Source organism: Pipra filicauda, unplaced genomic scaffold (genome assembly GCF_003945595.2).
Source record: "Pipra filicauda isolate LSUMZ 115617 unplaced genomic scaffold, ASM394559v2 scaffold377_size797966_pilon, whole genome shotgun sequence".
Lineage (NCBI taxonomy): Eukaryota > Metazoa > Chordata > Aves > Passeriformes > Pipridae > Pipra > Pipra filicauda.
The window spans coordinates 429608-449205 of record NW_024104506.1 but is presented as its reverse complement, the minus strand read 5'-3'; the positions used below and the strand labels follow the sequence as shown (position 1 = coordinate 449205).

The 19598-nt window shown below is 48.5% G+C and overlaps 1 protein-coding gene across 12 annotated transcripts in view; it reads left to right on the top strand.

Moving 5' to 3' along the window:
• ARHGEF9 (Cdc42 guanine nucleotide exchange factor 9) overlaps positions 1–19598 on the top strand; it is a 186388-nt gene that overhangs the window by 67137 nt on the left and 99653 nt on the right. The window contains exons 1-3 of one of the 12 annotated variants that reach the window (XM_027738782.2): positions 1345–2287; positions 5168–5252; positions 6267–6328. The exons of 8 other annotated variants lie outside the window; for them this stretch is intronic. In XM_027738782.2, coding sequence (XP_027594583.1) covers positions 6299–6328 — 30 coding nt within the window. In that variant the 5' untranslated portion in view covers positions 1345–2287; positions 5168–5252; positions 6267–6298. Of the gene's footprint in view, positions 1–1344; positions 2299–5167; positions 5253–6266; positions 6329–19598 lie in introns of those variants that run through there. 3 more of the 12 variants (XM_027738786.2, XM_027738785.2, XM_027738784.2) reach the window with 3 other exon arrangements.

Below are 19598 nucleotides of genomic sequence, written 5' to 3'. Positions count from 1 at the left end.
GCCTTGCAGTGAACAGATGGATTTAGTGTTGGTTTGAGTGGTGAGGTGGGGTATGAGCATAACCTCCCTGTCCCTTCCCCGAATGCTGGTGCCCTGGAAGGACAGGCTGCCTCTCGTTGGAGCCGACCCCATTCCCTGTCCACGTTTAAACATTAAAGTCCTTCCAGACTTTAGTTTGCTGCTGGAGAACAAGTTCAGTGGCTGTTTGGTGCACATTGGCCCCGTGTCTGTGTGTGAAGTGCCAGGGAGTTGGGAGGCGCAGGTTTCCTGGAAGGTGCTGTGCTCAACCCCCGGCTGCGCATTTTAGTGCTTTATGCATATGCATTGGCAGCATTTCTATATTTGTCTTTGTCTGGAAAATCATTTGCTTTTTCCAGCTGAATGTATCTGTTTTGTGTGTATTGTGATGCCTCTCCAAGGTAACTGCTGGTGCTGGGATCTAAGACTGAGGTTTGGGATAGCACCTGGCACCTGGACTATAAACTGAGTGTGTGTGATTGTAATGTAGGAATGAGCTTTTCTGGCTGCTATAGAAGGAATAAAGATCCTCCATCTGTCCTCCCCCCTTTTATAGATCTCCGAATTCAGTTTAACTCTTAGCGTGGAGACACCCAGTGCAGTGCTGAGGGGAGAGACTGTATGGATTTGTGATGGGGTGATGTGCGTAGTACTGTTCTGGAGCCCTGTGAGGAGAGGCTGAGGGAGCTGGGGGGGCTAAGCCTGGAGAAGAGGAGGCTCAGGGGAGACCTTCTCACTTTCTACAGCTCCCTGACAGGAGATTGTAGCTGGGGGATTCAGTTTCTTCTCCCAGGCAACCAGCAGTAGGACAAGAGGGCACAGACTTAAGCTGCACCAGGGGAGGTTTAGGTTAGATATTAGGAAGAAATTCTTTACAGAGAGTGTGATTGGGAATTGGAATGGGCTGCCCAGCTGGAATGGGCTGTCCATGGTGGAGTCACCATCCCTGGAGTTGTTTAAGGGCAGACTGGATGTGGCATCAGTGCCATGGTCTGGGTGACAAGGTGGGGTTGGGTCACAGGTTGGACTCAATGATCTCAGAGGTCTTTTCCAGCCTGGTTGACTCTGAGATTCAGTGATTCTGTACAGAGCTAAAACGTGATTCCCCCTACCAAATCCCCGCATTTCAGGCTCACACTGAATTTCCAGGTTACCAAGGGTTGCCTATTTGTTACATTGGCTGCTTTTCTCCCCGCTCTCGCTCCCCTCCCCGCTCTGAGCAGGCTCCCAGCAGCTCGGGTGTTCAAGTTTCCCATCGGAAGCTCGGCGCAGGCGGTGCGGCCGCGGCCCCGCCGTACAAAGGCGGCGAGGAGCGGGCTGTGCGCGGCACGGGAAGCTGGGAGCGCCTTCCCGGAGCTCCGCATCGGCCCCGCGCGGCGCTGCCCGCCCGCAGCGCAGGGCAGAGACAGAGACAGAGACAGAGACAGAGACATGTCTGCGTGGCGCTCGCTGGCACGGCGGGCGGAAGCCTCGCGTATTTATGGAGCCAGCGCTTCCTCCTGCGTTTGAGTGACAGCCAGGATCCCTTCGCTGCCTGGTCACTGGAGCTGATTAGTATGCGCCAGGGTCCGCCTCGCTCCGAGGGATGCAGCCGCAGCCGCTCGCGGAGCTGTCACACTCACACGGGCGCCGTATCTGCACTGGCTTGAATTAAAAAGCCAGCCAGCCAGCGAGAGAGAGACCGGGAGAGACAGGGGGGACGAGACAGACAGAGAAGCTTGCAGACAGCGCTCGCTCTTTTCCTAAAGGAAGGATTTTTACATCCCAAGTGCTCACTGGTTGTGATGATGCTTCACTTAGCGGGCTCAGAATGAGCTAGAGACAGCAGATAGGGGAGAAATTAAGGCAGAGCACAAAGCATTACGAGCCAACCCAAAACCAGGAACAGTTTTCTCCTCTATTCTAGCATGGTGGATGTATGGACAGTCTTACAGAGCAGAGGTTGACTTCTCCAAATCTGCCAGCCCCACACCTCGAACACTACAGTGTTCTGCATTGCACCATGACCTTGGATGTTCAAACGGTGGTCGTTTTTGCAGTGATTGTGGTGCTATTGCTTGTGAATGTCATACTCATGTTCTTCCTGGGCACTCGTTAAATGGATTTTTTCTCCTGAGCTGTTGGGGGCTACTACTACCACTAGCAATTCAACAAGAGAGCACGAGCGGGAGAGAGAGAGAGAGAAAGACGAGAGAGACAGAAAGAGAGAGAGAGATTTCTTACTGAGGGGGGAAACGCGTTGAGCTTCAACATGGCCTCGCTGTGATATGTATGACGTTGGTATATTATCTCTCCCTAAATCTTTTGTCATGTCTTGTCTTTTAAGTATGCCTGTAAGTGTAGCTGCTTTTGCCTGGGTTTTAAATGTGATAAATAATAACAGTGATCCATTCTGCTCTGGTGCTGTGCTGGTGAGATAGGGCTCTACTTATTTAGGTAGAAGCAGAGTGGAAATATCTGTCTGTGGTGAGCAATGGCTGTGTTGTTTTGCTTTCTTTGAAATAGAGGCTCAAGTTAATAATAAGTCATTTTGTGTGCAATTTCTAGCAAGCAGTTAATGTGCAATGTCTGTGAGAGTAACCGTGTAGGTGCCAGGTGAGAGATGGTGGTGTGTGCAATGGAATTGAGCTCTGGACATTTTTAAAGGGGGGGGGGGGGGGGGGTGGGGTGAGAAATCCTATTAAAGGATTAAATCTTTGCTTAAAAAAAATTCAGCCACAAAAAAAAAAAAAAAAAAAAAAAAAAAAAAAAAGAGAAATTCTACTTACTGTATTTATCTGCGTTGCCTTGATGATCTGACTTGATTTCTCAGTATTCAGCCCTAAAGCCTCCAAATTCTACATCCACACTGATGTAACCCAGCTCCTTTCTTTAAAGATGTGAGAGGGACCAAAACATAACCTGCTGGGTTTTTATTTTGGTTGTATGTGGTTTCTGTCTCTGCAAATTGGGAAGGAGGGATCAAAGGGGAAAAGGGGAATGCAAGCTGTGTTATTCTTTGCTAAAGCAACAGATACGGAAGGGTTGGATTTGGCTTTGATTTTCTAGAAATCTGATTTTGCCTTTCTTTTCTTTCATGTGTGACTGTATATATATGTATATATATATATTTATATATAATTTTTGGGAATGTATGTAAGAAAAATCTTTGAGCACCTCCAGGATAACGAGCTTTTGAGATGGGTTGTTGTGCGTGACTTTATTTACATTGATTTTTCTTGAAAATGAAGTGTTAAGTTGTATATTATAGGCTTGCTGGAGAGGTGTCCACTAGTTAGAGGTGCTTCTAGACCAAAATTGCAATGTTTACAGCTTGGAAGCAGGGCTGGCTGGAGGCTCCAGTGACAGCATGTGAAGTTTGGAGAGAATATGAAAGAGATGTCTGAAAAGAGTAACGTCTTTTCCTCTTGAAAATATGTCTCTGTACCGTGCTTCTGTTAGAAGTGTTAAGGATTTTTTCTATATATTACTTTCCCCTCCAGAAAAATCAGAATTTCTCAAAACAAACAAATAAAAAAAATCAGTTTGAAAATGTTTTCATCTCTTGCTGATGATCACTGAAATTTTACTGCCTTGATAATTTAACTAGTTTGTGCTAATTCCAGCTGTCTGTTATTTATCTGATGTCCTCTACTAATTGGGAGGAAAAAAAAAAATCATGTAACTGATCCATAAAGACAAAGCTGGAGCTAGTAGATGGAGATGTGGAGTTATTTCCCTGTGAGGGTCTGTCTGCTGTGAGTTAAATGCTGAGCTGGGCTCGGGAGCCAATTGCTTTTTGACTGGCTGGAAAATTGAGTTAAATCCTCCAAATCTGGCAATTTCAAAGTGGTTTTAGTTGTAAATAAAAGAGAAAAAAATTTTTCCCTGGGTCCTGGGGTGGTAACAACTGGCCCCCAAAGATGACCAGAAGTGTTCAGGGGCAGTAGCCCATTTTAATGGGGAGAAAAACTAGGATCCAGGGATACAAGCCCAGGAAGATGCTCTGGTGCCTGCTGGCTCCGTTTCCCCCTCTTCACTTGTAGCTGTCTGCAAGAGGTACTGGCTTCAAGCACTTCACAGGAGACTGAGTCAATCTTCTTTAAAAAAAAAACAAAATAAATAAAATTGATGCTGAGGATGGTTTGGGTCATTAAACAGCTCAAATTTGCTTTATTTGCCTGTTAGCCATCCTCTGTCATTAGTTTTATAGGTTGCAGAATCTCCTAGAAATGTAATAAATGAGCTGAGATCGCCATGGAGAGGGAATCGATCAAACAGCCGCCAAAAACATCCTTTCAGGGGAACAGCTTTAAGTGACATAGGAATTTGAGGAGTAAGTTTGGAAAAATGAGAGAAACAAACCAACCCCAAAACTAACGAGTGAGTTCCAATGGGCTGTGGCTGTGCCTGAATGTTTATTTTCTCAGGGCTGGCTCTCTGGCATGAAGGTTTACCTTTCAATATGATTTCTACAAGGAATGCTCCATACCTGGCACGGTTTCCTAGTGCCCAGTGCATTCCTTGATCCAGAGCTTGTACTTGTGGGGAGATCTTTGGGAAGTGTGTGGATGTGCTGGGACTGCCGTGTCCAGCGGCTCATCCCTGCCAACCCCTCTGGTTCCATCATGGAGTTGTGTGGGATCTGTGGGGTGCATGGGGAGGACGAGGGGCCGTGCATGCTCAGCTGCTGGGGAGGGATCGCTGCGAGACGAGTTTTTCCCGTTGTGGAACATGCTTGAGAGAATTAATTTATTACAACTTATTAATTTTATTACAACTTTTTGCCTTTTATTCTCCCAAAGGCTGGTGGAGTTAAAGAACAAAAGTTAATGTAGAGCAATGTGAAAGTTGGGCGCAGCAAAACTTTGCTGTTGTAGCAGCACCGTTCCTGTCATTTCAGGCTTCCCGTTGGAATTTTGAGGGAAAGAGAGGAAATTAAAGAGCGAGCAAGGGCTGAGCTTGGTGCTTGTTTGGTTTGATCTCCGTTTCCCACCCCAGGCCTCAGTGACTACCTCCTCAAGTGGGCCTTGAGCCACGTGCCCCAGCCCCACTGGGTGGTGTTGCCCCTGCAGCCTGGCGTTTCCCGGGGCTGCAGCGGAGCCTGGGAGCACTGGCTTTGCAGGAGCGAGGAGCCACTGAAACAACTCCGTCTTGCCATGCTTTTCAGGAGCAGCTCCGTCTGTGACATCCTGCGTTAGGAGCTTTTTGGGGTGACAGCAGTCCCAGTGGCTTGTGGTAGATCCCCCGTGCTCGTAAGTGACTGTGCTTGCAAAATTCAGGGTGTCATTTGCACGCTGTGAAACATCTCCATGCAGTGGAGCTTCCCTTCTCCCTGAGCTCTGTGGGACAATCCGGGTCATGCCCGTGGCTGGTCACAGTCGGGTTCCTGGAAGTAGTTTACCCCTGTGACTCCCCCTGGGTTTGTGAACACTGAGTTCTTCCCATTTGTGAGGACACTCAAGCCCAGGGATGAGGAAGAAGGATCGTTCCCTTTAAGGAACCAAAGCACTGACCCTCTGGAAAATGTGGCCCCAAAGAAAAAAAATAATCATTTGTCTGCAAATAGCATATTTATAATGCATAAAATCTCTTTCAGTGCTTGCTGCTGTGTGTTTGCTGAGACTGGGTGAGGGGAGACCTGCCTTGCTGTTTGTCTGCTTAAGCAGGATTCAATGTTATTTGCCACAGGATTCATGAAAACGCCTCTGCCTGTATCATAGCAACCCTGTTTCCCACAGTCCATAAAAAGTCCGTTCCTCCTGAACGGCAGTCCACCGTCTTAAAGGTTCAAACACCCCCCTCACCACGGGGAAAGGGTGATGTGGGTGATGTCCCCCTCTTTGGGTGCTTCCCGGCAAGCTGACGTGTTGGGATGATCTCGGCTGGTCCTGCCTGCACAGTGATTTTAATGCTCTTTCTTTAGGGCTGATAAAGGGCTTCCTTTTGGGTTTCTAAAGGCTTCCTCCCCCACCCTGGATATTTCCCACCTCTGTGTTAAAGCTCGCATGACAAGTTAAAGGGGACGGGACCGCTCAGAGGTCTCTGACGCGATGGCTCTGCTGTGTCCTGCCATTTGGATTTTCCCCAGGATGGCAGCAGCACAGCACTTGCTTTGTAGTGAATGAAGATCTGCCCCGATCTGAGCCCTTCTGTGGGAATGCAGAGGTGCTTTCTCAGCCCATAGATGAGTGTTGTTGAGCTGCATGTTCACCTGACTTCTACCCCCATCTGTTTGCATAATGTGGTTATATTTCTTTTCGGATCAGGTATTCAGTACACAGCCCAGCTGCTGTGTATAATGTCTGAAGGAAAATTGCCAAAAATCCATGTAAGTTTGTTGGTGTTTTTGTTTTGGTTTTTTTTTTTTTTGGTTGGTTTTATTTTAATTTGTGACTAGAACTCCTCTCTGTATTGTCATTTCATTTCGTTGTGGTCCTTGGTTTGTGCGTTCAGGGAATGCTGGTTGTGCTCCGTGGAGCCTGGTGCATGTGTGTGTGTGCAATGCTGTGTTGTATCCTTGTGCTCTGTGCTGTGATGATGCATCTCTGTCTGTCGGGGAGGGGGGTCCTGGATTTTGTATTTGCAATGTGTATTTTCTTAGCTGGGTGTGATAATCGTGTTCAATCCGTTTCTCCCAGTGAAATGCTGGCAGAGCTATTTTGGTAGAACACAGCGATTTGTCTCTTAGCTGCGGAGTCTCCAGTGACCAGAAGTTGGGAAGCTTGAGGAAAACTCCCACATGTTAATAGTTGTGTAAGAATTGGCCTGTTTGAAGAGAGCGCTTGTTCAGGGGTTACAGAGGATAATTCTGCCTGGTCCTGGCTTTGCCACTGACTTACTGTATGGCCTTGGGCACGTTCCTTTGTTGCCTTGTGCCTCCTCTTTCCCACATGGGGAAAAGGAACATCATCCAGTACCTTGGAGCAGCCAAGACCAATGGACTCCTGTTTCTCCCCTTTCTGTGGTGGTGTTCTGGCTGGTCGGTGGGGGAATGGCAGGACAGGTGGGCAACGTGTGTGTGCCCACGTTGGCCCAGCCTAGCTAGATTTTGCCTGTTGGAGCTGTCGTAGACAGCAAACTGTAGTGATTGATGCTTCTCACTAAAAATAGATGCTCCTGGAGGAAGAGCTGCTGGAGGAACCATGATTTATTTTCTTTATTTCATTAGTTGTGGTTGGATTTCTTTCCTGAGTGGAAATGAGTTTTAATCTGCAAGTACCCACAGAGGGCCAGGTTGGCTCTAACCCTGCTGGCCTCCTCACCACCAAAGGGCCATGCAGCCTTCACTCCTTATTCCCAGTTTTCGTAGAGTATTACTCCCTTATTTTCAGATGGTGTGTTCACAACGGCATCTGAGCTCAGGGCAGGAAGCCCCCAGAGCTCTGCTGTTAATGAACACATTGGGCAGGCCTAAAAGCTTCACCACCTGAACTAAAGAGTTTTAGGGGGCAAAGGGAGCATGTGCAGGAAGGTATTTAAAGAAATAGGTCTGGATTTCAACCGACTCTGGTTTATCCCTACAGAAAATTTCACAGAAATGTGCTACTTTGAGAGCTACTCCTGCTGCCCTCACAGTGCCGGGAGGTTGGAGAGATGTGTGGTGAGACGGGTTTGTGGGGCTGGGAGCAGGAGCAGGGCACAGGGGCTGTGGGGGAGGCAGGGAAGGCATGCCATGATGTTTGCATTCTGGCTTGTACAGTTTTACCCAGAGCTTGCCGTGTGGCAGTGTCAGAGGGACAGGCTGGCACTGGGGCCGTGGGCTGAGCTGCTCCGGTGTCGTGGGGGATCTGCCCTGGAGGATTTGGGAGCCCCAGGCATAGCAGGCACCGGGAGCAGCCCAGCGTGCCCGTGCCCATGTGAAGGGCCCATGTGGTTCAGCGCCTGCCCCTTCCTTTGCATCAGCTGAGACATATATAACACAAGTATGGGCTGCTGGCAGCGAGCGCGGGGCTATTTTCGGCAGCAGCCGCGGCTGAGCGGGGCTGGGGCCGCACTGCGAAGCGCTCTGCTCGGCCGGCCGGGTCCGGTCCAGGAGGTGCTGTCCCCCTCCGGGACCGCCCAGGGCGGGCAGGGCACAGAGCTCGACCCCCCCGGTGCCGGGGACAGCCAGCAGCCCCGCCCGGGGGCCACGGCCACGAAGGCAGAGCAGTCACCCCATTGCCATGGCACAGGGTGAGGCAGCCTGGCCCTTTGTTTTCCCTTTTATTTTTTTTTGGCTGAAGCCCAAAGTTGATTTCTAGACTGCTCATTTTTTGTTTGATTACCTCCCTGCCCCAGCACAGCTCTGTGCTCTGGCGTCCTGTCCTTCTCTGGGAAAGCTGCTGTGCTGTCACCACCCTGCCTGGGCATGCCTGGGGGGACTGTGCTTTTGCCAGGGGGGAACTGAAGCTGGAGTGTCCTTCCCACTGCTCCTGGTGGGAAGGCAGCATGCCTAGCTATCCCATGGCCTCCCAAGGCAGTGGCCGCTGTCCCCAGCCCTGCTCCCCACCTGCCTCCTCTGGTGACCTCCCTGGAGTGATGGGGACGTGAGCATCTGGGCTGTGCCCTGTGCCACAGAACCCACAGCCTCACGGGCAGGCCCTAAAAATCCCTGTATGTTGCCAACTGGGTTTGTTCACATCAGTTCCCTCTCCAGAGTTGGGATGTTTGCCCCGAAGTGTCTGTTTTCCAAGGGCTAAGCTGCTCCTGGTGCCAGCTTTTGGATTTTTAAGGCCCTACAAGGGAGCTCAGAGTGGTGAGAGTGGCTGCAGCTCACCCTGAAGGATTCCAGGAGAGGAATTGGTCAAACTCTAAGGGCTTTCAAAGCAACAAAGATCCGAACTGTGTCCAGAACTGTTTTCTTGTTATCGACAAAATGCAATGTGACCTCAACTACACAAGTAGAAATTGAGAGCAAACCCCTAAGGATCAGTCTTTTACCCCAATAAGCAGTGGGTTAATTTGCTGGGCATATCTGTAGAAAAGTTTAGTCAAGTAAAATTGTTCCGTTTGACAAAAGCATCAGGCTCTTGCTGGCATTATCAGAAAACAGATTTTTTCAAAGGATTTCTTTGGACCACATTCCCCTGCTATTTCTGCTGCTCCACTCCCCTGCATTGTATTCAGGATATCTGACAAGGTTTGCTCAGTACGTCGTGCGCTGAAGTTCCTGTTCTCATACCAAATTTAGGGAAGGCTTGTTATCTGCAGTTCTTTCTTCCTGGCTTGATAAGGTGCTGATTAATTTAATGCAACTCTCTTTCCTTATCTAGTTGAGCTTCAGTCAGTTTTAGTACAATCTTGGAAAAGCGCGATCAATCCTTAATGTTTGTTTTTAAGCTTTATTCCAAAGCCTTTTAGGCAGGCTGGATGTTCTTTGGTCTTTTGTGAAGTTCTAGATGAATTTAGTTAAAAAGTAGCAATTACAGAACAGGTTTTGAATCCAGATGAAACGTTTTAAAGTTGTTGTGAAACAAGAAAGAGCATCCTTTAACTGGCAGTTGGCTCTGATGAGGTTTTAGGTGTTAAAATTGAATTGTCTTACCCTGGTGCTGTACATATGGAAAGCTGGATGAATAAGCCAGGGAATGTCAATAGTGCCCATGTATTGGGATGTGTGTATATGTGTACTGATGCTGAAGGAGAGGGCCTGTCTCTGCTGCACAAGGAGCTGCACTGGGGAATTGTGTCCTGCTTTTGCCCAAACACACAGGCACAAGGAGGAGGCAGTGCAAGGAAACTCAGCTGTCGTCGGTGGAGACTGTCTGCCTTGATTTCATGATCAGGAGTTGACATCTGGATAGATTTTCAGTCTCCTCTGGTCCAGGGGAGCTGGATCTCTCATCTGATGCCCGGCAGCAGATCGATCCCATCTCCTGGGTACTGAGGGTTTTGCAGAAGTGTCAGAAAGCCTTTCCTAAAGAATTAAAACTGCACACACACACAGAGCAAAGAAACTAAACCTCCCAAACCTGCAGACTGGGAACAAATATGCTTAAGACTTACTGGCTGCCTTAGAATTATGAATCTTCAATCTGGAGAAGCCTGGCTTCTTCGGTGCATACCCGGCGTGTATTCACAGGCATTCACAGGAGTGAGACTGTGGATTTACGGAGTTGGGGAAGTGCTGGTGCTGCTGCCCCAGCACCCCTCTGCAGGGGTGGGCGCTGCTGAGCCACTGCTGGGCCACCCCCGTGGTGCTCTCAGCCCACTGCTATTTGCATATTGCCACAGTGGCTCCAAGTGCCACAAACCCCATTTTCCCAGCTGGATTTGAAGCTCAGGACGAGACTGTGTTTCATGCCCAGAGCCCAGGTTTGGCTGGAGGTTGTCCGTAGCACGTGCTCGGTGCTTCTTACTTTGCCATCTCCCCCCGTAGCTTCCCAGTTCCTTGTTCCCCTCCTACACTGTGTTCCAGAATTGCTGTGTTTTGCTCCAGAAAACGGTGTTGCTTTAATCTCTGTGTTTGTCGAGCAGATTCCCGACTGTCCCTCTCTCTCATCCTTGCACACGGCAACGTGCACATGCGTGTGCAGGGCTGCACCTTCCTCTCTTCTTTTTACACGGGCAGGGAAACCTATGCATTAAAACACGTGCATATGTTTTCCTTCCCAGATATATTTTGGAAAATATGAGTCAGCAGCAGGCAAGAACACATTACATAATCTCTGGGAGTGAAGAAAACCTTGCAGTTTATTAGGAAGGAGGCTTTCTGCAAACAGCAGCTTTTACCATCATTTCAGTGCCCCTTGGTCGAGTGGCCTCATTTCCCATCCTACGCTGTTGTGTCCATTGCAGGAAAGTAGTCCCAGTAGCCTTGGGTTCTGTTATATTTTTAAACCCCTCTGTTTCAAGAGCAGAATCTCAGGGCTGTGATGATGGTAACAACTTTTCCCCTGTTCCTTAACATGTTTTTCCTGCAAAGACTCTGTGATTTTCCTTTTTGGTTCCCCCCACTTCCCACCTCCTGCTGTTTTCTATAAAATCTCAGCATGGAGAGAAATGGCACATGAGTGCAGCTGGAAATAGCTGCTGCCCCCTCCGCCTCCCGCTGCTCACAGCCACCCACCTCCCCCACCTACACCCAACTGGGAGAGTGAAGTCAACAGCCACTTTTAGCCCTGGGCTCCTGCTCCTCTGCTCGCCCCCTCCCTCGCTGTGCCAGCTGTACCCACACAGGGGGACATTTGGAGGGGGTTCAACACCATTTTAAGGCTTCTGCAGCTGGATGAGCCCTTGTCTGGTGCAGTCGGTGCCCGGGGTATCATGTGCCTTCACATCAGGGGTGAGGGCGGACACGCTCCGTATGCACGGAGGAGGGAGGGGGGAGCAGCATGAATTATGGAGAGACAGAGGAGTGCAAACGAAAAGCTAAGGAAGATGGATCTGGAAGTCAGACAGCAGTAACATCAGGGGGTTGAATCCTCCACCCTGAGCTCCACCCCACATCCACGTAGGGCCGGGGAGCAGTGGGCACGGAGCCCTGTGCAGTGCTGGGTGTTCCTATCCTCTGTACAGTGCTCTCTGTGTCTCCATCTCCAATGCCAGACTGAATTCCAGGCTGTTCTGAATCCCTGTATTTCAGCAGGATGCCTCAAAAGCCTAGGAGGGCAATGGGCATTAGCAGAGTGAAAAGAAAGAAAGGAAAGGACTTGTTTGTTTTTAATTTGCCCAATAAAAGCGAAAGGTTCTGAACTGCTTTCATCTCCTAGGGCACTGCAAACACTTCTGCTGTGCCTGAGCCCATGGGTGCCTTTCAAGTGAAGAGAAAGCTCTGTTGTGGTTTTCCAATATCAAAACCTTCCCAAGGAGGCAGTAAATTGCCATGCTGGCTGAAAGCAGGAGTGCAGGCAGCTCTGTGCCCTGTCTGGGATGGTGTCTGAGGCACACGCTGGAGAGCAAATGGAGAGAGACGCAATAATTGATGGTGACAGAATAACCTGTTTATCCAGAGCACTCTGTGTTCACCTCCATTAGCTCTCGAATTTCTGATGTTTGGAGACAAGAGAATTTAAATCCTCTGTATTTTTAAAACCACAGAAATCTCTGTTGTAACCAGAAATTCTCATGAGCTCAGCACAGGGGGTGTGCTCTTCCATCCACCATCCATCAGGGCTCTCCATGTTTTATTTGAAAGCCTGGTTTGAGCTGTGTGTCTGCCCAGAGTTTGGAGCAGTTGGGGAATGATGGGATGCTCCCAGGGCTGGGATTTGGGGAGCTGCCCCCCATTCCCACCTCTCAACAGCCCCGTGGGTGATGCTGCAGAGGCTGTTTCATCTTCGTACATCTTTATTTCTCTTTCTGTAAAACACATGGAAGGAAATTGCCCTTTTGTGTTCAAGGGTTTGACAGCTGAGGGTGGAAAGAGCTGTACTGAAGGCAGGTGGGATTGCAACAGACTCTGGAAAATGCCTCTCCCTCTCTGTGGCAAAGGGGAGGGGGGACAGGGGCTTTGCCAGGGTCCCTGGCAGAGCTGAGCTCCCACCCAGGCTGCTCCCTCCTTCAGTATAAAACAACATCTTGCATTCCACCCGAGATCCCAACAGTGATGTCAGCAGGGCTCCACCAAAGATTAATTTGGCCTCAAATATTTTGCATGTGCAGCACCAGATCACAGCCTTATTATTGCCCCTGTTCTTCCAGCACTCAGCTAGAGAAGGGCTCTGCACCTCCTTAGAGCCTTCAATTGTTACTCATTAATAATATACTTGCTCTGCGTTATTAATTGATCCGAATGAGGCTTTTTTGTTTCTCTAAGCCTTTTGTGGTATTTCTGTGATGTTAAGAAATTAATCTGCATTAAGTAGAAATACCTAAGTAAAAATAGTAGCTTTGGAGTAGTAGCTGTTCAGCCTTTCATGGCACAAGTTCCAGGGCAGAACCATAACCAGGTAACCATAATCCTGGTCTCTGAGCCAGCAGTGAGGGCCAGGAGAGGCTTGAGGGGCACAAAAACCATCCAAGGCAGCCCAGCCCTGCTCTGGATGCTGGGATTGCCTGGAAATGCTGTCTCCTAGAGACGTGCTGTCTCTGGCTGAGTGACACAAGCTCACATCTTACTTCCCAGTTCATTCCTTTCAGAGCTCCTGTGTTTGTCCATCCTCTCCCCAAAAGAAAGGTTGTTGCCTGGGGCATGTTCCCTCCTGTTTTGTCAAACCTGGTGGTAGATGTCTGTAGTGGTTATTCTCAGCTGGCCATGGAAGACTTCCCCTCTTTCCTGTGAACAGGTCTCCCACAGCTGAAAACATCTCTCCATCACTCCAGTGGGTTTAGGTTTTACTGCCCTTTCTGTTTCTATGGTTTTAACTTTGCAGGGTTTTTCCAACTCAGGTTGAAATTTAAGCAATAATAGTACGTGACATTTTTCATTCTGGCATCTTAAAAATCTTTTCTGAAGTTTTAAAGCCTTTAAAGCTTTTGTGCTACATAAATACTTGAGTACTTTTTTATTTTAAAATGAAGACGGTGCCTGAAAACCCTCAGAAGTCAAAGGAAGATCAAAGGGTTGGGAATACCAGCAGTCTTCTGTATTATCCACAGCAGCTCAAGACTGAGGTTGTATTGGGTCAGTGCAAAGGGACTGCTGTACTCGTAATCATGGAATCCCAGAATCATGGAATGGTTTGGGTTGGAAGGGACCTTACAGATCACCTCACTCCACCCCCTGCCATGGGCAGGGACACCTTCCACTAGCCCAGGTTGTTCCAAGCCCCGTCCAACTTGGCCTTGGACACTTCCAGGGATCCAGGGGCAGCCACAGCTTCTCTGGGCAACCTGTGCCAGGGCCTTCCCACCCTCACAGCCCAAAGTTTCTCCTCAGTATCTCATCCAAACCTTGTGTCTCTCTCTAGGCTCTTGTAAGAGCCCCATTCATCTGTAAAACTCAACCCTGATGCTCTGGAGGGCTGGGCTTGGTGTCTGACATTCCTACTGCTGGCCTGGCTGGAAATTCCGTGTTTTATCATGTTTTCATGTCCATCCTGGTGCAGCAAAGGTCTGGAACGGGGCTAATGGCAGCAGTGCCCTTTTCAGTGGTAGCTGGGCTGGCTTTACAAGGTTTTCAGAAAAGTAGATCTCTTTTCCTGTAGTCCAGCCTTCCTCACTGTTATCCTCCCTCCCTGTGGCTTCTGAGGAAGAGTCAGGACAAGAGATGGAAATTGCTGTCCTGGAGGCATGTGACAAGGGTATCCCGAGGGTTCAGGGTGGCTCACAGAAGAATTAGCTCTGGTAAATGCTCAGAGGTTTCGGGGGCTTTCTCAGCAGCTGCAGTCAGAGCTCACAGTGGGGATTTTCACCATTGACCAGCCCTTCCCAGGGCGCTGTTACAAGGCTGTGTCAGCCACCACGAGCATCATCCTTGGAGTAAGGAAAGGGAAAAATGGATGCAGAGCAGTTTGGCCAGAAGAAGAGTGGAAAGAAAAAGATAGTTAAGATCCATGGGGTGGCTGTTGAAATGCAAAAGGATCTAGAAAGCAAAGATGCAAAAATAAAATCTGAAACGGAAATGAGTAACGTTTTTACAGCATTGTGTAACTCATTTAAATTGCAATCCATCTAGAAATCTATTTGAGGCAAGAAATCAATGCAGAATTGTAGAGCAAAGCATTGGTCTTGCAGATGTTTGAGCTTTCTGGATTTTTATTTTCAGCTTCCTCCCACAGTTCATTTGAATCCCTCCTTCCTTGCAGTGGCCATGGAGAGGTTCCCCGCTGGATGTGTGGCAGGTGGGCAGTAAGTGGGATGTCCTGGGGTATTCTGCTCTGCATTTCCCTCTTGTTATCTCTAGAGGAACAGCATGAGGTGGCTGTGGTGGTGAGCACAGGGAATTGGAAGGTGGAAGCCGCAGGGTTTCTGTAGGATCACCCCTCTTTGGAGAGGACCATGCTCTGTCTCCCAGGCTGGGCTGAGGTGGTCAGGGTGGGCTGTTGTCCACACACGGGGAATTTTCCTTAGTCAATAATCCTGTGTGAGTGGCAGAGCTGGGACCATACTGTGCTATTTACTCTGATCTTTTTAATCCGGAGATCAGGTTGTGCAGCACAGGCATTAGAGCTGCCTGATCACCTGGAAGTTCCCTCTCCCCGGACATGTCCTCAGCCTGTTTAAGAGACTGGGTGAAGTCCATCAGTGTTCAAGGCTTCTGCTATTTTGACTTGGCAGAATTAAGTCCTGAATCTAACAGATGTCATCAGTGTCATTCCCAGCAGTCTCCTGAAAGGCCAGTGTGACATTTCTCTTGTATTTGGTGGCATTTGTGAAGGAGGTTTCTTGTTCCTTGTCCATCCTCAGCATTCAGGGCTGCTGACAGTGCCTTGTGTTGAATCCAGTTCTTGGCAAGTGCCAGGCAGAGGATGTGCATGGGCAGAGCTAAGTGCTGGATGAGCATCCCTCTGCTCCTGGGAGGGTGGAGGCTCTGCTGCCTTGGCCTTGCAGGAGTTGTTGCTTTCCCAGCACACGCTCTGCATTGTGTGGCTGCTGACTGAGTGTCTCTGCTGGGCGCACTGGGGGCTCGAGGAGCTGCCCACTCACTGCTTCCAGAGTGTCCCTTGGTCTCCTCCTGCCCCTTGTCCTGCCTGGATGCAGTCCTGGGAGATGGACTGAAGCAGTGAGGCGAGAAGAAGGTAACCCAGGAGGCCAGGCAGGCTCCTCAAAGATCAGACATCACATTTGCAGACAGGTGAGGGTTTGAGACAGGAATCCAAGGAAATGTCTGCCTTTGCTGACAGCCAGACACTGAGATTCCCAGCAGAATGGACCAGAACACGAGCAGTCAGCTCCAAGTTTGCAATATCTCCTCTGACCTCCCTCCTCTCTTCCAAGCCTGTCCCCTCCCCATGTCTCAGACTGTCACTGCAGGGTGTTAAATGCATTCACATTTAGATAATTGGCTTAAAGCAACAGAGAGAAATGGGAACAGAGCTTGCAGTAGGTTAGGATGAGATTCATCCTTCAAATTGGGATGAATCTGGAGAGGTAGCATCGCAGAGGAATCATCTGTGGTCTGGGATGGAGGCAAGGAAAGGGAAGATGCAGGCTTTTTCAAATCCAGAGAGTGCAGATAAAAGAGGGAGAAGGATACGATGCAGGAGGTAAAACTAAGAATAGAGGAGTGTGTTATAAAGGGAAATCTGGGACTGGAGATCAGGACAAAGTAGAACATGCAGAAAATGTGTTCCACTAGGCCATGGTTTGTATTTCTGGAAAACAGCTGATGTACCTTCGCGTGGGGCAGTTCTCCTGGGATTAGAGAAAATACCAGAATGGGATCTCAAGGGGACAGTATTCTTTTGGATCTGGGCAGAATAGGTGATTAAAAGCTGGTTTTTGGAACCCCGAACCCCCCAAATTACAAGGAGCATGGTGTTTCCTCACATGCAGGCACCTCTGGGCACAACTTAATGGAGGGGCAGCGCCAGCAGGATCTGCCTAAAATAGAGTTTATTGTGATGGTAAGTGCAGAGAGGAGCAGCAGAGCTCCCCAGGACAGATGGATTCAGGAGTAGGAGGGCTCTAGAAATGGGCAGTTGGTAAAGCTGGAGCAGAGGAAGGGAGTGTTTTACTCTTATTACCTGGAGTGGATTCAAGCCTTTAACAGGGGGGAGGATTTGCCAGTTTGCCTGTGCTGGAAAGCTGGGAGGTGGAGACGTGTGAGCCAGTCAGCCCGTCCACCAGTGCTTTGGGAACCTGGAAGGACTGCTGGATGGAAAGGTCCAGGTTTGATTAGGTGGTGATTTGGTGTAGACTGTGCTTACAGGTGCCAGGAGCTGCAAGTAAGTCTTGGTTTTGGCACTGATCCTAAAGAAGAAGCAGTAGCAGCAGCAAGTAAGTGAGATATTGCAAATGCTGGAATCAGTGTTTTGATTCCTGCTTTTGGAAGATTGATAGAGGTGGAGTTGGCTGCAAGAACAGGATTTATCTTGGCAGTTCAATAGCCTATTCCAGACCTCCCTGATCTCTGTAGCCAGAAGTCCTCTGGATTTATGGGTGACCTTAGAAAGCACAAGCAGTGTTTGGTGAGCTGGGGTGCTGCAGAGACAAAGCCGTGGAGTCTTATCTGTGTCCAGCAGCTTCAATGTCTTATTTTTAAAAAGGCTCCTGTATTCATTACCAAGAGCACTGAGTTCTTCTAACATACAAAAAAGCCTTAATTCTTAAATAATTCTGTTCCATCCTGTGCTGTTTACTCAGAAACTCTCCCCACTTTACATTGATGCATAAATATAGAACATTTACCCCCATTTTCTTTTCCTGCAGTAGCTCCAGCCATTTTAAAATGTCTATGGGCTGGAACTCCAGGGATCTTGCTCATCCTGATGGACCTAATGGGGAGAATGCTGGGGTGGGATTCTGAGAGTTTGGACATGAGTCCAAGACCTCCAAAACAATGAACCACATTCCTGGTCAGCTAAGGCTTCAGAGCTTTCCAATTTGATAGGAAATCACAAGATTTTTTGTAGCTCTCAGGCTTTAATTTTTTTTTTGTCCTAGACTATCATGCATTGACATAATATGTCAGTAATTCAAACCTGTCCACCTCACTTCCAGGAGAATAATTTTGAAATAACAGTAAATATGCAACCAGTTTTTGGAGAGAAACATAAAGTCTCTTTGGAGTCTGTATTAATGAATATGGCCAGACATTTGTAAGGTGCTTTTTACAAACTCACTGCCCATCTAACCCCAAGGAAAGACTGTTTTTTAATACCTAATGTATTTATAAGCGCAGAATATAAAAAGTCTATAGGCTGTTGCACACTCAGACACACACAGTGTGCAGCAAGACATTGATTTGCAGCTCCACACATCAGGAATTACCTGCAGAGCTGGTGTGACTCTGTGGAATCCCAGAGCAGTGGAAAGGTGACCCTCTGTGCTTGCAAGGAATGTTGATTTGCGTGGAGCTTCAGAGACCCGAATAAGTGCCCATTCCTGCATGTGAATTTGGACATGTGGGGCTCTTCTGGGTTATTGGTTTTTTTATTATTTTCTCACATGTACAGACAGAGCTCTGCTGCTCCTGGACTCACACGGAGGTGCTGCCCACTGTGACTCACAGCCATGGCATTTTATTGTTGTGCTGAGGACTCTGTCTAAAAATTCCCTGGCATTTCTCCAGAGAGAGTGCCAGCAACCCTTAAACTCAGCTCATTTCCTTTACATCAAGCCACGGAGCTCATCAATAGGAATCTCAGACTCCAGCAGGGAACACGAAGGTGGTTAAGATTTGACACCCTCCAAAGCCTTGTGGTAAATAGGTCATTACCAATGCAACAGCAGTAACAAACCACGAAATGGGAGTTCAGAGAGTGAGAAACAGTGGTGTTTGTGGTCCTTTCCCTTTGGTAGCTGATATTATTAGCCAGCAGAATTATCTAGGGGATACTTTTGCTTGTTACTTTATGGAATCAGTGAACAGCATCTTCTTATAGGTTTTATGTCTGGGGATTGATAAATGCTCAGGTGATTTTGCACCTCTGTGGTTATTTTATTAACTAAGGTGAGCTTAAAAAACAAGGTGAAGCCCAGGAGATCACTGCAGACTGGAGCTCTAACCACTCGTTGTAGCCTTTTCCCAGCAAGTTGCTCTCAGAGCCCTTGTTGGGTTTTTTTTCCAGCAGGAATGTCACATATGATAGAGGGACTCAGAGAGGCCAGTTTTACCTTTAAAGTCTAGGTTTAATTTTTTTCTGTTAAAAAAATGTGTTTCGACAGTTTGTCACATCGGCTCAGCCTGGCACGTCGTGGGCAGTGAAGTGTTAGGAAGGAAAAGCAAAAAGTATTTTGATGAAGGATCAAGTCAACTCACTAATATTTTTTGAACCTCTCCTGTGTTGACCTTGGTCCACGCAGACACCCGCCCGCTCCTCTGGCTCTCTTGTCTCTGGGAGAGCTCCTGAAGGTGCCGAGGGAATTGCCAGGCAGCATTTGGGGAAATTTCAGTGAAAGTTCTTGCTGGAGGTCTGTGCTTTGCAGCAGAGACATTTGCCAGCTTCTCCTGAAGTTTCCATCATGTGTTTATTTTTGAGCTGAGGAGGAGGAAAGGAGGGAAGGAGGAATCATCATCATTTTGGTAGCTATGGAGAGTGGGGAGGGTGAAGTCTGTGCAGCACAAGAACCCCCAAATCTCCACACTCGGGTTCCAGAAAAGCCCAACCCAGTCTCTCTCGTGGGCTTGTTTTTTCACTAGACAAACATTTAATTATTTTACCTTCGTGCCACTGTTGAATCAACTGAGGGAACTACAAAAGATAACGTACTTCTATTTTTACATCCTATACTAATGAAGCTCAGGCTGGAATTTTCCCCTGCGTGATTGGCTGAAACAAGGGAGGAAAAATTCCGAGGGAGAGGAGGAGGAGAGAGCGAGACGCTCAACATTTATCGGCGTACATGGATGTGTTAGGGAGCAAACACGCAATGCCTCAGTGAAACAGTGCTTGGGGAGCAAGGAGAGGAGCAGCACTTCATCCATATAAAAGATCACTGGAGAATCTGAGGATCACTGGATGGAGGCAGTGGCGCTGCCAGGACGGTGCTGCCAGCTCTGGGTTCTTGGCACGGCTGTGAGTGCAGGGCGAAGCACCAGGTCTGGGCTGCAGCCCCCAGCCCCCAGCGTGGGC